Source organism: Eretmochelys imbricata, chromosome 2, assembly GCF_965152235.1.
Source record: "Eretmochelys imbricata isolate rEreImb1 chromosome 2, rEreImb1.hap1, whole genome shotgun sequence".
NCBI lineage: Eukaryota > Metazoa > Chordata > Testudines > Cheloniidae > Eretmochelys > Eretmochelys imbricata.
The window spans coordinates 153,414,907-153,432,897 of NC_135573.1; the positions used below are offsets into that span (position 1 = coordinate 153,414,907).

The following is a 17,991-nucleotide window of genomic DNA, read 5'->3' on the forward strand; positions in this document are numbered from 1 at the left end:
CCATATCCTGGGATTTACAATATTAAAACTTCAGCCTCACAGTTCAACAGTCCAGGATACATTGGTTATTGACTTAGGGAGAAAACCCACAAGTTACTCTTCTGAGATGTGCTTCTCACTCCTACACCCTTGACCTTTTCACCCTCCATGTTGCTTAGGAAGGATAAGTCCCCGCTCTTGAATATCTTTTTAAATTAATACATTTTAAGAACTCCCTTCCTCCTGTTGCCTCTCTCCTACATTTTCTACAAAGTGAGTAACGTTTGTAATCAGTTATTCAAAGGCTGAATATGAGTAGTGGAGTCTCCCACCAATTTGTGCTGTTCTTACAAGGGGAGAAAGAGGAGGCAAGGAAGTTCCTAAAATTAATTTAATTTTTAAAAATAAAGTGGGGCTGACTCATCATTCTCAGGAACAAGGACCACAGGGTTGACAAGGAGCAAGTTGCTGAGTCAAGCATATTTGTTTGAGTTCAAATACCACTAAAACTGATACACTAAAAACCAGGCAGGGCAAGACAAGGTGATGGATGCAGGGAAAACAATGGTTATAAAGAGATTTGCATACTGGGTGGTTGAGAAATATACAAATGCAAACCAATCCCACTGCAATCGGAGTGCAGGAAATAACCACACCATTGTGGTATTAGCATAAAGACCTGCAAGGCATCCCGGTATTCTGGCTACCTGAGACAATTCAATTTCTGTATTACTTTGCATTATACTTTATTTAGTCTGAGGAATGTTGTTCTGTAAAGTGACCCACATAGATCATAATCAGAGGTGCCATCTAAAAAAAGATCTACAGCAAATATACAGAAGTATCAGAGAATATAAATATATCAGAGAATAGCTAATACTGGAGTAAAATGGCAGTGCTATGCTAAAATATTTCTCCACCTAACGTCTAATCCATGCAATGACATCAACCTTCCATTGGACTGGGAACTGCGATCTAACAAATGAATGGGATTAAAAATGGAGATCAGATGGTTGGTTTTTCTCTTCTAATCTTCAACTCTCTGCCTCATTAAATATTTTATTGGACTTTCATACTGACCACAGACGACCCATTCAATGCCTCTTATCCAATCTTCATGGCCATAGAGTATTAGTGTTTTCTGAAACTAAAAAGAAATCACCATTACATCACAGAAGTCAGAACTTCAATGTCCATTAGTCTTACATACCATACATCTGCCTTTGGACAATTAACTCCTGCTCTTCAGATGTGCTGACCACCTGCAACTCCTATTAACTGGATGATCAGTACCTGAAGAACAAGGCCTTATTGTTCAATACCATGTTCTTGTATGGGCCCTTCTGATGAGGCCATAGCCAAGGAGTAACTCTAGCAGATCAGCTCATCTCAGTTATTGTCCCACTATCTAAACAAGAAAGGTGGGTGAAAAATAGGTGGGGTTTTCTCCCTACAAACTTTTTCTTTTCTTTTTTAAATATTTTGGAAAAAAAATTGCAAATACTGTAACCTCTGTCAATCCTACACTTACGAGACTTCAACAGGAGTTTTGTCTGAGTGAAACAGCAGCAGGGCCATTAACCATAATTGTTTATATTTATTATGTTGATATGTACACATACCCAATAAAAGGGATGACTACCTACATAGTCTTTGACATTCCTGTAATCGTCTTCACCCACTAATCAATATTTCTTTGCTTTTCTGTCTTTACAATTCACAGCCTTAACATTACATAGATGTCTAGATAAAAAGCATTAAGTCACTGAAAAGACTTTTGAAAACACTCCAAATTGGAAAATTTTATTCTTAACTATAAATTTGTCTATTCATAACAGGGAATCCAACAATCTGACTACTCAATTGGGGAATTTATACCCACCAGCACTCACAGAGGCAATGTTTTTGTTAGATTTTTTTTTAACACCTAAATGATTACTCAACAACAGGGCAGTAACTATAGCACAAGCCCAGGAGGTAACTTCCAACACAGAAGAGAACCTATAAAATACTTGTCAGTGTTACAGAGCTTGTTGCATCTCTGTCCCCTTTCTGTGCCCCCTAAGGTCTCAGGCCACCACTACCTCTTCTGGGGTGGAATTCTGCAATTCTCCCACTCTTAGCCCATGCTCCTGGACTACAGTACCCAGTGTTATCAACTGCATTTCCCAGCATGTTCAACTGGATTCACCACCTGCAGTTCTTACCTTTGAGAGTCTGTGATCAGTGGTGAACATAGTGAGCAGATAGCCTTCTTAAAATTAACGTATTGCTTACTGACCAGTGGGAACAAAGCATTTCAAGAAAAAGGATTTTTAAAACAGCTAACATGCTGTTCTGTCTTCCCTAAAGCCCCTACCAGCCTGTGATGGTAACCTGGGCAGACCTAGCTTCCTCAGGCACCCCAGATATTATATATTATATCCTTCTCATGACAATGTTGGCACACAGAGCGGAAACTAGTTTCTTCCATCCCTCTTTATCATTAGCTGCTGTTTCCATCTGCTCTATGGTGTTGAGTTTGACTGTTCCATCCTCCCAGCTAACGGTTCTTCTTAAGGTTTCCCTTGGAGTGAGGAAATGAGACCACCCAATTGGTTACCACTTGACAGCTTCATGTGGGAGTCTGCGTATTGGCAACCAGAGTACATGCCCCAAATATGTCCAACACTTACTCCTAATGCTAGTGGAGACAAGCTGCAGATTGGCACTTTCTCCGATATCTGTGTTGGTAATAAAGTCCCTCCATCTAATGCCCAGAAACTTTTATAGCACTTATTTTAAAAAGACATCTAATTTTCTATATGTTGTATTGGAAGCTCTTCAGCTGACACAGCCATATGTTAGCACTGAGATTACATTTGAGCTGAAATTTTTTAGGTTTTGTCTGGTACGGTCTCTCTCTGATTTCCAAATGTTATTGAGTTTAGTGAATGTTGTGGATACCCTTCCTATCTTTGATGTCACTTCTTTCTTGACATCTCCATTGGCTAGTATGGTGCTTGTGATTGGACATCTGCCCCACACTGGTAGAGATGGGGTTAATAGAGACCTGGGGAGGCTACACAGGAACAGGCACATAGATGAACATAATTTGCTGGGAAATAGTCAACATGGTTTTTGTAAAGGGAAATCATGCCTCACCAATCTACTAGAATTCTTTGAGGGGGTCAACAAGCATGCAGACAAAGGAGATCCAGTGGATATAGTGTATTTAGATTTTCAGAAAGCCATTACTTGGCCCAAGAAAGCCATTACTCCAAACTGGCAGAAGGAATGCCTGCTGAGTCCCTGTGAGAAATCAAATTTACACGAAAAAATTTTCCTAGTCAGATTTTCAAAAGTTTTCAGTGACTTAATACATTTAATGTTAAACCATAATAGCCTGAGCCTGAGCATGGTTTTCACATTCAGCATCAAGTTCAGCGAGTTACAGTTATCCAGACCAGAGATGTCAAATGCATGAATCACTGTGGCCAGATCCTTGTCTAGAAGGAAAGGAAAAATTTCCTGGCAAGTTGGAGGTGAAAGAAAGCATTTTTAAACACTGATACTTCGTGTTGGACTTTGAGGCTTCACATCACGTTGACGAATGAATGCCTTCAATGGAAAGCGGAGGCAACATCTACATCAGTTTTTTACGGCACTTCCCCTTTCCAACCATCACCATCTTGCCTGGATTTAGCTTCAGCCAGTTGCTTTTTATCCAAGCGCTGATTGCTTGTAGGCATTATCACAGTTTTGTAGTGGTGGTAATTGCATCAGTTCAGGATGAGATACACAAGTGAGTTATTGTGTTGTTGGCAGCAAAACCTGACGGTGTCTCACTATCTCTTCAGTGGTCTGATGTAGATATAGAAGAAGTGAGGGTTTTTAGAGAGGACAACTCATCATTCTCTTAGCTCTGCTGGAAAGGTATTATCACAGCAATCTACTCCTGTTACATCACGTAGGCAGGTTAACAGTATCTTGTGGTCTACTATGTGAAAAGCTGCAAAGAGGTCCAACAGCACAAGTATGGAGATTTTGCCTGTGTTCATGGCTATAAGAAAGTAGCCTTTTAGCATCATTAGAGCTGTCTCTGTGCTGTGCCCTGGTCTGAACCTTGATTGTGAGGCATCCAGGATGTTGTCTGCCATCACATGTAGTTACACTTTCATGATTACTACTTCTGATGTTTCCAAAAGCTTTGAAGATCTTACCAGTAGGAAAAATGCTCTTGAAATACAGAGAACTTGCTAAGATCCAAAGCTTTTTAGAAAGCTGTATCTAACTTCTGACCACCAAATGAGATATGATCGAGATGTCATCCTTATCCCAGGACTACAAGATGTGCTTTCTGGCCACTGTGGATCAGATAAAAGACTATGAAGTGAATCCAGTGATATTACAAGAAAACATGTTATACAAAAAATAAAATAAAAATGTAGGAACATAGGAATTGCCATACTGGAGCAGAACCATGGTCCACCCAGACTAGCACCCTGTCTCATAGAGTGGCCAGAACCAGATGCTTCAGAGGATTGCTTAAGAACCCCGCAGTAGGCAGATGTGGAATAATCTGTCCCTCATATAGGTCTCACTCTGATCTCTAATAGTTAGAGATTGGCTTAAGCTCAGAAGCTCAAGGTTTAATGGCGTTTCCAAAATTTGTACTGTCACTGATTATGACAAATCTGGATATTCTTAATATCTGTATAAATATCCATTCACTTTTTGAATCTCATTATGTTCTTGGTCTCAATGACTTCCTGTGGCAATGAGTTCTAGTTTAATTACATACTGTGGAGGAAAATTTTTCACTCTTTGTTTTTAATTTGCCAACTTCTGATTTCACTGAATTTTGCCTTGTTACAGCTTTATAAGACAGGGAGAACAGAAGCTCCCGATCTATGTTCTCTGTAATTTTATATATTTTTATTGTGTTCCCTCTTATATGTCTCCAGATTGGGATTGTTTCTCTTCACACTGGAATTTAACGAGCTTTTGATCATTCTTATCATTCTTCACTGAATCCCCTTCAGTTCCTTAATACTCTTTTTGAAATGGAGTGTCCAGTACTTCACACAGCATTCTAAGTGAGGTTACGTCACTGAATTATATAAAGGAATTAGTGTTTTCATTATTATTCTTCATCCCATTCCTAATGTCTTGTTAGCTTTTTTGACTGCAGTTGCACATTGAGCGGAGATTTTCACTGAACTGTCTACAGTGATGATCCTGGCCCCTTTCTTGGGTTGATAGAGTTAATTTGGAATCCTGTTATGTGCATGAGTAGTTATAATTTTCCCTCCAATGTGCATTACTTTGCATTTCACGACACTGAATATTATTTGTCATCATGTTGCCCATTCACCCAAATTGTTTAAGTCTCTCTGAAGAGCCTCATGGTCTTCTCTGGTCCTGAATAACACAAATAACTGTGTCTCATATGCAAATTTTGCTACCTATTAATGACCCTTTCCAATAACTGTTTTAATATATTAAACACAGGACATAATATGGAACCTTGAGGCACCCTGATGTTAAATTTTTTGCCATGATTAAAGTTGACTTACTCCTATTCTTTGCTTTGTCTCCTGTCCAGTTTTTGATAAAAAACAAAAACAGTACTTTGCCTCTCACCCATAACTACTCTTAACTTTTTTAGTAGCCTCTTCCTATGGACCTTATCAAAGGCCTTTTGGAGGACTAAATAAATTAAGCCAACTGGTTCTCTTTTATTCACTACTTTACTGACACACTCAGATAATTCTAAGAGACTAGTGAAACAATTTTTCTTTGTTGAATCCAAGCTCATTAAATATCTGGAAGATCATGATCTTCCAGATGTTTTGTTATTGTTTTTAAACTATCAATTCAACTGATTTGCCTGGTACAGACAGACAGCAAGGCTTACAGATTTCTCATTTTCCTGATCATCTATCGAGACTTTTTTAAACATGAATAAAACATTTGCTACTTTCCAATACTCTGGAAGAGTAACTGTTTAATGAAAAATTACCAATTTGTGTTACCAACTCAGTTGCTTCATACTTAAGCTCCTTCAGATCTCTTGGATGTACACCACCTGGGCCTGATGATTTACTGCATTTTACATTATCAGCATGCTCCAACTCCTCTTCTTCTGTCACCTCAGAGAGTACCTCATTTTTGTTACCAGGAAAATTAGGTCTGGGGTAAGAATTTCACCAATTTTCTCACTAATGAAGACTGATGGAAAGAAATCATTTAGCTGCTCAGCAATGGTTTTATCTTCTTGAATTGCTCAGTTTAACCCTTGAGGATCTAGTGGACCCACCAATTCATTTGCAGGCTTCCTGCTTCCAATATACTTAAAGAATCTCATGTTTGTTTTTACACCTTTAGCAATTTACTTTTTGAATTTCATTTTGGCCCTTCTAACTTTCCTCTTCTTTAATAACTGCTGTAATTTATACTCCTGTTCATTGGCTAAGCTATGGGAAGAATTCCAAATTTTGAAGGATTTCAATTTGCACAAATAGCCTTTTGACTAACCTCATTTTATTTAAATATTTTTTCTAAAGATTAGTGTCACTTTTTAGTACTCTACCTGCTGTTTGAATGTTAAACCTAATCATACTATTGTCACTATTTCAGCATAGTTTAGCTACCATCACTTCTTGAATTAGTTCTTGTGTGCAAATTAATAGCTTATGCCCTAGAACTAGTTGTTGAAAGAAGCAATCATTTGAAGTGTCAAGAAATGGTTTCTCTAAACTGTCCTGTTATGCCATTTGACCAGTTTCTATATGGGCAGTTAAAGTCCCACTTTATTGTTTTGTTGGATTTTACTGCCTGACTGATCTCTCTCAGTACTGAGTGCTCAGTTTCCTTTGCTTGATATGGAAGCTGGAAGTAACACCTACTAATATATTTATATTTTTACAGTTTGGGATTTGTATCAATATAGATTCACTTCTGTAGTAGTCTCCATTCAGGATTTTTAAGCTCATTAAATTCTATGGAATCACAAATATATAGATAGCACTACTCCTCAACATCTCTAGCCTATTCTCTATTTTCTGTATAGTTACAATAGATGGCTGTTTTTGATCACTCTGCCACATTTCTGTGATACCTAATTTTGCTTTTAAAATTCTTGCCTTGGCACACAGCCACTTCTCGCTTTTATTCTTGCCTACATGTCTGTTTCTATTTAACTCCTTGATCCAACACCAAGCTAATTTTGTGGAATGTACCTCTGTGTTCTTATCCTGTCTCTGCTCTAGTGTAGTGGTATTTTCACTCTACGCTTTATTGAATACACAGATACCATTGTACTACCCACATCTTTAACAAATGTCTCTTTCCAACTTGTGCGCATTTCAGCTCCTGCCGGCTTTCCGCCCAGCTTTTAGTTGAGCCATTTCTCCAAACTCATTTATTTTACATGCCAACAATCTGGTTCCATTTTGACTAAAAAGAACTTTATGCAAATTTTGAAATTTTTTAGATACTGTTGCACAAATAAATTTGTTAGTCTCTAAGGTGCCACAAGAACTCCTCATTGTTTTTGTTTTCCTTAAGTTTCTCTTGACAGGCCTTGTAAGAATGCTGATGCAGGAAGAGATATATAACTTTTCTTCCCTGGGAGCAACAATTCTGAATCAACACATTCTTTCAAAGGCTCTCAAAAAAAGAAACAGTAGTTTCCCCTATACTCTTTCATCCTACAAGAGATTTCTTGGTACAAGAGTCTTCAAGGATTTCACATCTGACCCTTCACACTCAAAAACCTAATTGACTTTAGGAATAAGTATATTCAGACTGCTTTCAGCATGAATTTTATTACTTGAAGCTGAAGAGATTTCACCTTGCTCAAGAGTATGACAACAATCCCCTTTTAGGGTTTATCTGAACTTTCCTTTATCAACCTGTCCTCCACCCTCCCACACACAAAACTTTTTTTTTCTTATGATGATAATCTGTGGGGGATGGTTCAACACCAAAGAGTCACTATTGACTGGGAAGGGTGAAGGATCTTTACTGGCTAGGGGAGGAGGCAGTGTCTGTAAACTCAATCTTCCACACCAAATTAACCCGAAAGGAGACAGGATGAGGTGTAACATTTTATTCAGATAAATACGAAATGAAATGAAAGAGAAAACATAGAAGTGAAGGGGGAACTATCTGCAGAGCTGGTAGTAGGTCAAGGAACAGAAATAGAGAGGAGAGAGTGAGAGATGCTTTTAAAATACAGATCAAAAAGATGTTTGTTTTTTTAAATAAAGTATGTGAATTTAGGTCCAGATCACCATTCTTAAAATTAATTTGTGTTCACTATCAAAATGGGGACCACCCTCACTTTGTATAAAATGTTAAGCTCTTGAAACACAAAACAAAGAAAGGAAAGAGGAGGAACTGACCAGTAAATACAAGTTTAAATGTCGCCTAATATACTGAATTAGGTTTCTTCTAATGTACAGTGCTAACACTGGGGCTGGTGGGCAGGAATTGATGACTGGACTACACCTGGATGAAAAAGGAAGCTGAAGGTAACAGTGGGTCTTAATGGAATGAAGGAGTGAGAAAAAGGACAAGCTATTGGTAGAAAACCTTTAAAAATATTAAATTTACATTGAGTTTTAGAAAAAAAATGACAAAATGTTACTCTGAAAAAAATTGCATTTGATTGCATCTCATTAATTACCTAAAGTTACAAATACTTTTAAGAAGGAACATACAGGTTCAACTGGGTGTTCATAGATTCTCGTGCTTTTTGGATGGAGGGGCATGTGGGGGGGGGGGGCGGCGACACTTATTCTAAACCCTGCAACTTTGCACTTAAACAAATGTAAGAAAATTGGTTATGTTTCAAGTAACTTTGAAACTGTGTTTTAGTAATAATGGCCACTCTATGAGGGCCCAAAAACAGAAACAGTGGATATCGCCCAGAATGTAATCCTACATTCACAAGTATATTCTGAACCTTTTCTTTACTGCCTCAGCCATGTCATTTCATGACTGTAAGGAGTGTAGAATGGCTTATTACCAATGGTGTCAAATTGGATATGGTATGAGCCAAGTTTTTGAACTTTAGTTGCAATGGACCTCTTTAGCCCTAATGCTGAGCAGCTAACCCAACCAGCATACAACACACCCCAAAATTTTCAAGTGGATATTGCTTCAGGATTTTATCACTTGAGATCTGAAACCAGGGATCCTCCCCCAAGCTCCAGAAGAACTGAGTTTAAAGTATCTTCAAATCCAGACTCTGAAGATGTAAATCCAGACTCTGAAGAGGCTTGATTTTCAAAGAATAGTTGATCAGCACTTTCTGAAAATCAAGTACCTTTAAGTTATCTTAAGTTAGGCACCCAAAAATTGAGGCACAAAATAAAATCACTTTTGAAATTCTTGGCCACAATGCAGCAGCATCACCAACAAAAAATTAGCATTTTAGCCACAGCTTTCCCAAATCTTTCATTCTGTGTGTATATACACACTAGCAAATTCAGACCCAGAATTCACCCCAGTAGAGCTGCCCAAAGGGTGAATTATAGGTCTGAATTTATTGTAAACAAGGCCTTGGACTGTAAGTTGTGCATATCAGAGAAACTTTTTTTATTTAGTCTCTAATGCCTATCACAACAGATATATAAAAAAAATTATCACCACATGTTTGGGGGACCTTGCCAGAATGACTTGTCAATGGAAGAAATTAAAAAAAAAGTTCCCAAAAGCCAGAGGGACACAAACATTTTTAAGTTTTGATAGGAGCTAAAAATTCAGATACATAATTAGAGCTCCATCCCATAGCCTCATTTGAATACTTTTGATAGTTAACTATATGAAAAATTAAAAGTTTCCATGTTCCAAATGTCACACAGTACTTTTCACACATACTGAACACGGGTCACAACTTGCTGGATATCAAGTGCTTCAAAGGTTCTTTTGAACTTTCAGAAGCACTCAGCAAAGAAGGCAATTTTAGCGGGAAATGCCAAATTCCAAAAAGAGTAATAATGCAATTCTAATTAGACTACGATATTTACATTTTCAATTGAGGAAGTTATTTTTCAAATGATATACTAAATGCATGGATACTCCTTAAGGAAAGAGATGCATAATTACTTTATTTCAATGGTTGGTCTGAGGTAGGTTTTCTTTTCATAAAGAGAAATGTTTAAAAAAACCCTGAGATTTCCATGTGTGAAACTGACATATCTGTATTTCATGATTACCCAAGAAATCATAGAAATGTAGGGCTGGAAGGGACCTCAAGAGATCACCTTAGTCCATCCCTCCCTGTGCAAAGGCAGGACCTTAGACCATCTTTGAGAGGTGTTCGTCCAGCCTGTCCTTAAAAACCTCCAATTATAAGGTTTCCACAACCTTCATTGGTAACCCATTCCAGTGCTTAATTATCCTTATAGTAAGAAACTTTTTCCTAATATCTAATCTAAAACTCCTTTGCTCTCTATATTAAGCCCATTACACTTCTTCTCCAAGTCCACTGAAGGTAGGACAACTGATCTCCATGCTCTTTATAACAGCCCTCAACATATTTGAAGAGTGTTATCAGTTCCTCCCTCAGTCTCTTCTCAAGATTGAACATGCCCATTTTTTGTTAACCTTTACTCGTAAGTCAGGCTTTCTAAGTCTTTTATCATTTTTGATGGTCACCTCTGGACTCTCTCGACTTTGTCCACATCTTTCCTTAAAGTATGGCACCCAGAACTGGCCACAATACTCCAACTGAGACCTCACCACTGCTAAGTGAAACAATTACCTTCTGTGTCTTACATATGACACTCCTGTTAACAGAAGTACTTGTGGCACTTTACAGACTAACAAATTTACATATAGTAAGATGAGAGATATATATATATATATATATATACATACATACACACACATACAGAGAAGGTGGAAGTTGCCATACAAACTGTAAGAGGCTAATTAATTAAGATGAGCTATTATCAGCAGGGGAAAAAAAACTTTTGTAGTGATAATCAAGATGGCCCATTTAGACAGTTGACAAGAAGGTTTGAGGATTCTTGATTAATAAAGCCCAGAATGACAGCAGCCTTTTTTGCAACTGCACCACACTTTTGGCTCATGTTCAGTTTCTCATCCACTATAATCCTCAGATGCTTTTCAGCAGTACTATCCAACTAGCCAGTTATTCTACATTTTTAGTTGTATGCTGGATTTTTAAGTGTAGTACTTTGCAATTGTCTTTATTGAATTTCATCTTGTTGATTTCAGACCATTCTGAAATTTACCAAAGTCCTTCTGAATTCTAATCCTGTTCTCCAAAAATGCATGCAACCTCTCCCAGGTGCCATCTGCAAATTTTGTAAGTATACCCTCCACTCCATTTTTCAAGTCATTAATGAAAATAGACTAGCATCAGACCAAGGACAGACCCCTGCAGGACCCCACTAAGTCCTCCCACTTTCACAGAGAACCATTAATAAAACTTTTTATTTAGCATGGTTTTCCAACCAGTTGTGCTCCCACCTTACAGTAAGTTCCCCTAGACCACATTTCTCTAGTTTGTTTATGAGAATGTCATATTGGACTGTGTTAAAAGCTTCACTAAAATCAAAATACCACATCTACCATTTCCCTCCTATCCACTAGGGCAGTAACCTGTCAAAGAAGGAAATTAGGTTGGTATGGCATGATTTGTTCCCAAAAAATCCATGTTGTCTATTCCTTATCACCCTGTTATCCTCTAGGTGCTTACAAACTGTCTAATAATTTGTTCCACTGTCTTTCCAAGCATCTAAATTAGGCTCACATCTATACATTTCCAGGTTATCTCTGTTTCCCTTTTTAAAGATAGGTGCTATGTTTGTCCTTCTCCCATCCTCTGGGACCTCACCCACTATTGAAGATAATTGTTAACAGTTCTGAGAATTGTTCCAACTAGTTCATTAAGTACCCTAGGGTGAATTTCATCAAGCCTTACACTTTTCCCCCCTATTCTGGACTGTGTTACTTGCCACTTGCTGTTAGTATTAAATGTGCTAAGCATCTGATCACAACTAACTGTTTTAGTTAAGACAGAACCAAAATAGGCATTAAACACCTCAGCCTTCTTGGTGTCAGCCGTTATTAGCTATGCAGGAAAACTGAATATCTGAAACAGAATTTAAATAAAGCTGTTATTATGTGATGACTATCTAGGGAGAGATAGCAGTTATAGAAGAAGCCAAAAAGAATAGCAGTGCACATCAAAAGAAATGAAGCAGAAAAAAATGAGTATTTTACTTCAAGACAGGATATGAAACAATAATTACCTCCCCATTCTGTTGAATATACAAATTAATTCTGCAGTCATCGCCACCACAAGCTAATATTGGAACTGCAAAAAGAGAAAAAAAATTAAGTGTTTGTTATTAAATCTTGTAACTTTAGCATTCTGTGATCTTTAGTAAAAGAAAAAATGGGCACAAGATGAAACCATAAATATAACTGAATAATATAATGGATATTATGTCACTTTGTGATCTTTATGCAAGATGAGTTAGAACTTCAAAGTAGTAAAAGATTTAAAAGCATCTAAAATTGAAGTTATTGTACATATATAGTATCTGCTACAAATATTGGGAGGCTGAAGGGCAAGTATCTCTAATTTAGGTCTCCAATGTACCTCTATTAAGTCCAGTTGTGACAGATATGGCAATTTCCTGCAATATCTTTGGGAGATCTTACACACAATAAGTAATGGCCACACTGGGTCAGACCAATGGTCCATTTAGTCCAATATGCTATCTTCTGACAGTGACCAGTACCAGATGCTTCAGAAGGAGTGAACAGGACACTTTTATGGAGAGATCCACCCTGTCATCCAGTTCCAGCTTCTAGCAGTCAGATGTTTACAAACGTGCCAAGCATGGATCTGCGTCCCTGACAATCCTGGCTAACAGCCATTGTCGGACCTATCCTCCATGAACTTATCTAATTCTTTTTTGAACCCAGTCATAGTTAACATATTAAGTTTACATATCATTATAGACTAGAGATTGTATTGGTCTCAGAATAGCAGCCATGTTAGCCTGTATCCGCAAAAGAAAAGGAATACTTGTGGCACCTTAGAGACTAACAAATTTATTTGAGCATAAGCTTTCATGAGCTACAGCTCACTTCATCGGCTGTAGCTCATGAAAGCTTATGCTCAAATAAATTTGTTCGTCTCTAAGGTGCCACAAGTACTCCTTTTCTTTTTTTTAGAGATTGTATGTAATTCCGTAAGTGAGGGGACCAGAGTCATCCAAGAACTAAGAACAGTAAGGGGTGATTCAGCAAATGCACTCAAGTTGTAACACCTCCAGAGAGGTACAACCACCTGAAGAGTGGCATATTGGTTCAAACTGGATTCTCCAGAGACCAAAAGACAAGCAAAGAAATTGCATGAGCTGACTCAGGAACTTCTTTCTGATCCAGAAAACAGACAGGCCCTTCTGTCAAAAGGGGGCCTCAATCCTTAGGAAAGACCTGGAAGGACTAACACCAGCACCAGACCCCAAGGTCGGAGGTAGGGTGACCAACTGGTCATTTTAGCATGTGTGTAAGTTCTTACTGTTTTTAATACACTTCCTCTGTAATGCTTTCACCAAATGTGCTTATTTAGAAATGAGCTGTGTGGTAACTTATAACTGTGGGTAATTATGCTGTTTATAGCATCTGAGGAGAAAGCAAAGCACAGATGCTGGCCTGTCTAGGCCAATATTGCAGCCACAGTGGCCACATTTGAGTATGTGGCGACCAGGAGGTTTTTGTGCAGCCACTACAGCCTCCTGGGAAGTGATGGGGGGAAATAAGCCCCCCCTCACTCCCTCCTTGTTGCTCCTGGCCAACTGCGGGGCAGTAGGTACTGACCTCCTCCCCCCAGTATGGCCACGAGGCCTTGGCCTCCAGCTGCAGGGCTTCAGCCTCTGGCCCATGGTTCCAGCTGTGTGGTAGCAGGTGCTGGCCCCCTGCTCCAGTCTCAGGCTCCGGTCATGCGGCCCCAGCCCCTGGCGCTGATCCTCTGCCCCAGCTGCATAGCAGCAAGCGCCGACCCACAGCTCTGTTCCCAGGCTCCAGCCACGCGGTGGTGGGAGCTGGCCCCGGGTGCCAACCCCTGGCCTTGGCTGCACAGCAACAAGTGCTGGCTCCAGTCACACAGTGGCGGGCGCTTATTCCTGGCACCAGCCATGCAGCCCTGGGCTCTGGCTCCCAGCACTGTGCAAGCTACATGTTACTAAATTTTGTACCACACCAAGTAAACTGACCGAAATCATTAAAAACAGAATTATAGCACAGATGATAATATAAGGACAAACCACTAGATGCCTCTCTAATGTATTAGAATTCTTTGAACACAGCAGAATAGTGGATAAAAAAGGTGGGAAAAAATTGGGACTTTCATAAATTCCTTGGCAAAGAGTCAACAGATTTTGTTTTAATGGAAAATACACAGTTATGAATTAAGAAACTAATTACTACAATGGATGACAATCTGGCTACAAAACAGAAAATGGGCACTGGAATAAGTGGTCAGTTTTCATCATGACAATAGGTTAAATATAACCTATAAAGCTTTTTAAAGTTTGTTCATTTTTTCAGCTTGAGATTCAAGATCATGAAGAGCCACTTCTAATTTATTTGTCAGAACCCAAGTTACTAGGATTGGTGAACCAACAGCTTGATCCATTATGGCAGTTCTTATATTAGTAAGGGGTGATTAGGCTGCATGGCAAAAGGACTTGCCAAGATCTGTAAGCACTTGAGGGGAGTTGTTCTGCAGTCTTAGGGATCCACAGGGTAACAACTCTCCCACAAATTCTCAAGGTCCAGGAGACCAGCTCAGAGCAACTCTTTGCTCATAGGTCAACCAGTGAAGCACTGAATCATATAATTTGCTCTTCTGTAACAGTTTTTTTTAATTAAGGGTTTTCTGTTGTCTTCTCATAGATGACTTACTGGGCAGAGAATGTTCCAGTATCAATTCTCCAACAAAGCAATTGATGCAAGATTAGTTATGGTTATGAAAAAGTTCATAAAAAATTAACATCAAGAAACATTCAAAATTCCAAAATCTATATAAATCAGTTTTAACTGTCACACGCCAGATGATTTCTTTGCTGGAAAGTTCAAAGAAATTATACTCAACAAAAGAATTCAAGAGTAATTTTTAAATGCCTCTAACTCAAGTTAGCTAGCTGATTACTTGTAATTTTTCAGAACTGTCATTCTGCATGCAAAGAGTAAGTACTATAAAATTTGGGCAAGATGCAGATGTCAGCACAGCTTTGTCATGGAGGCTCCATAATGGCTCCATAGATTTATCGAAGACATTTTGTCCTCTAAAGTTTTAAATTCTTAGTCATCTCAGTCTGTCACATTAACTGACTGGTTCTGGCAAACAGATCAGCAGTGAGCCTTAAGGATGACATTTAAGTTACCTGTAGGTTTCAGAGTTAACCTTCATATAAAAAGGGGCAATCCAAGCCTCTGTGGTATTGTTTCAGATTCAAGCAGACAACACAACTAACTGCACCAGTTTAAACTCTATTCAAGTTTTCAAGGTTTCCTCAACCACCAACATAGTGAGAATTTTTTTTTAAGATGACTTTGGATCATAATGATAGATTTTGAACATTAATTATTGCAGCACAGACCAAACCATTTATAACTAGTATTCAAAAATTACAAATTAATAATTTTTCATCATCGTATGCCTGAGCTTTTGATACAGTCTAGAGCAGTGGTTCTCCAAGCCGGTCTGCCGCTTGTTCAGGGAAAGCCCCTGGAAGGCCGGACCGGTTTGTTTACCTGCCGCATCCGCAGGTTCGGCCGATCGCAGCTCCCACTGGCCGCAGTTCGCCGCTCCAGGCCAACGGGGGCTGCGGGAAGGGCGGCCAGCACTTCCCTTGGCCTGTGCCGCTTCCCGCAGCCCCCATTGGCCTGGAGCAGCGAACCGCGGCCAGTGGGAGCTGCGATAGGCCGAACCTGCGGACGCGGCAGGTAAACAAACCGGTCCAGCCTGCCAGGGGCTTTCCCTGAACAAGCAGCAGACCGGCTTGGAGAACCACTGGTCTAGAGGCAAGTCAGTTTTCACACGCCCATACCCACAAAAAAACAAAAACAAAAAAAACCAAAGCATTTCTTTATCCATTGGTTTTAAAAATAATAGACTTGTCCCCTTTTTAGAATTTTTGGGATATTTTAAAATGCTTATACCTCAATTAACAGATTTATATGAAAATTCATTCTTTACCTTTTGAGGAAGTTCTTTAAGTGGTGGAAGATATGCTATATCATTTCCACATAAAAACAATGTTTCCCTGCTTTAAATACAAACTTAAACTCAGCCTTAACTATGGAAACAAAAGGGTACCTTTATAATAAAGCAAAATGTTTTATATCCAGTTATTTACATTTCAAGGTTAAGCCTTACATGGAATATCACTTTTAGAAAGGGCTGATATTAAAACTCAGCACAGTAAATTCTGAGTTTCATTTTTAAACTACTATTATAGGTTTGCAAGTTTTATTTTAAATCTTGAAGTCTGAATCATTACTTCTCATTTATAAACACAGTGCTATACTGATATATTTCTCTAGGGAACTATAAAGAGAATTTCTAATATGTACACCACCATAATAAACAAAGAACTAACCTATTGCTTCACAGCATGAATTTTAGGACAGCATTATCCTGACTAATATGCAGCACAGCCCCTTTATTATTTCTGACAGTAATTCAGACTACAGGTCACGAATTTATTGTAATTTTCCAGCCTTGTAAACTTAATGTCAACAACCACCTTCTCACACATCTAAGGAAAAAATGTCTATTGAGTCAATATTATTCAGAATGAAAATGGAAATATTGCTTTTCATATTGCACTGCCCAGGGTATGACAGCATTTTCAATTGATGAATGCACTGCTTCAGGGTATGACAGCATTTTCAAACTACACGATGTATTTTGTATATAGTTCTAGAAGATTTGAAAACTTCATAAACCAAACAAATTGACTTGTCTGCTCTGAAGGCATTACAGTAAAAAAAAAACTGTCAGAGTTAAATAACACATAACTAGACAGCTATGAATATGCCTATACTTGTCCCATTAAATGTGTCATACATAGGGCCCTACCAATTTCACAGCTGTAAAAAAACATGTCATGGATCATGAAATAAGCCCTGCTCTGTGAAATCTGATCTCCCCAAAATAAGCCAAGCTGGGGAGGGACAGGATTTGTCCTTCCCCTGCATGGCTGTTATGGGGAGAGGTCAGACCCCCCTCCACAGACAGAGCAGAAGAGGGTGGTACACCCTCATTTATGTGCTGCAGAAGCTCCAGAACTGGGCCCCAGACTGTGGCCCTCCTCAGCTCCTGTCTGGGCTCAGGGCCTCCAAGCTCTGGGGCTTCCGCTCCCTCTCCCCCATGGCTCCTGCCCGGGCTGCTGCTCTCCCTCCCTCCACGGCTCCTGCCTGGGCTAATCGCGCCCAGGCGCCAGCTGGGACTCAGGGCTTCCACCCCCTGCAGCTCCTGCTTGGGTTCAGGGACCTGGGCTGGGGGCTGCCACCACCCACAGCTCCTGCCCAGCTCAGGGCTGCCCCCCGCGGCGCTTGCCCAGGCTCAGGACACCCAAGTTCCAGGAATGCTGCTCCCACACCCCGTGGTTCCTGCCGGGGCTGGGGGCAGCCAGTCTCCAGCCAGGACTCAGGGCTTCCACCCTCAGTGGCTCCTGCCCAGGGTCAGGGCTGCCGCCTCCCCGCCCCCCCACAGCTCCTGCCCGAGCTCGGTACACCCAAGTTCTAGGACTGCTGCTCCCTTCTCTCCCCCCACACCGCCATGGCTCCTGCCAGGGCTAGGAGCACCCAGGCTTCAGCCAGGACTCGGGGATGCCAACCCCCCCGCAGCTCCTGCCTGGGCTTAGGGAGGCCACCCACACCTCCCCACCCCCACCCCAGGACTCCAGCTGGGGCTCGGTGTGCACAGGCTCAGGGCTGCGATCCCCAAGGGCTCCTGCCTGGGCT

At 39.9% G+C, this 17,991-nt stretch overlaps 1 protein-coding gene across 2 annotated transcripts in view; it reads right to left on the reverse strand.

Annotated features, from left to right (window-relative positions):
* The window catches only part of ELP2 (elongator acetyltransferase complex subunit 2), a 117,679-nt gene that overhangs the window by 66,637 nt on the left and 33,051 nt on the right, over positions 1 to 17,991 (reverse strand). For both annotated transcript variants that reach the window (XR_013345239.1, XM_077810843.1), the window contains exons 6-7: positions 12,255 to 12,319; positions 1,060 to 1,126 (exon numbers count right to left, since the gene is read on the reverse strand). Coding sequence is in view for 1 of the 2 variants with exons in the window: in XM_077810843.1 (XP_077666969.1) it covers positions 1,060 to 1,126; positions 12,255 to 12,319 (132 nt within the window). In the remaining variant the exon portion in view is untranslated. The remainder of the gene's footprint in view (positions 1 to 1,059; positions 1,127 to 12,254; positions 12,320 to 17,991) is intronic.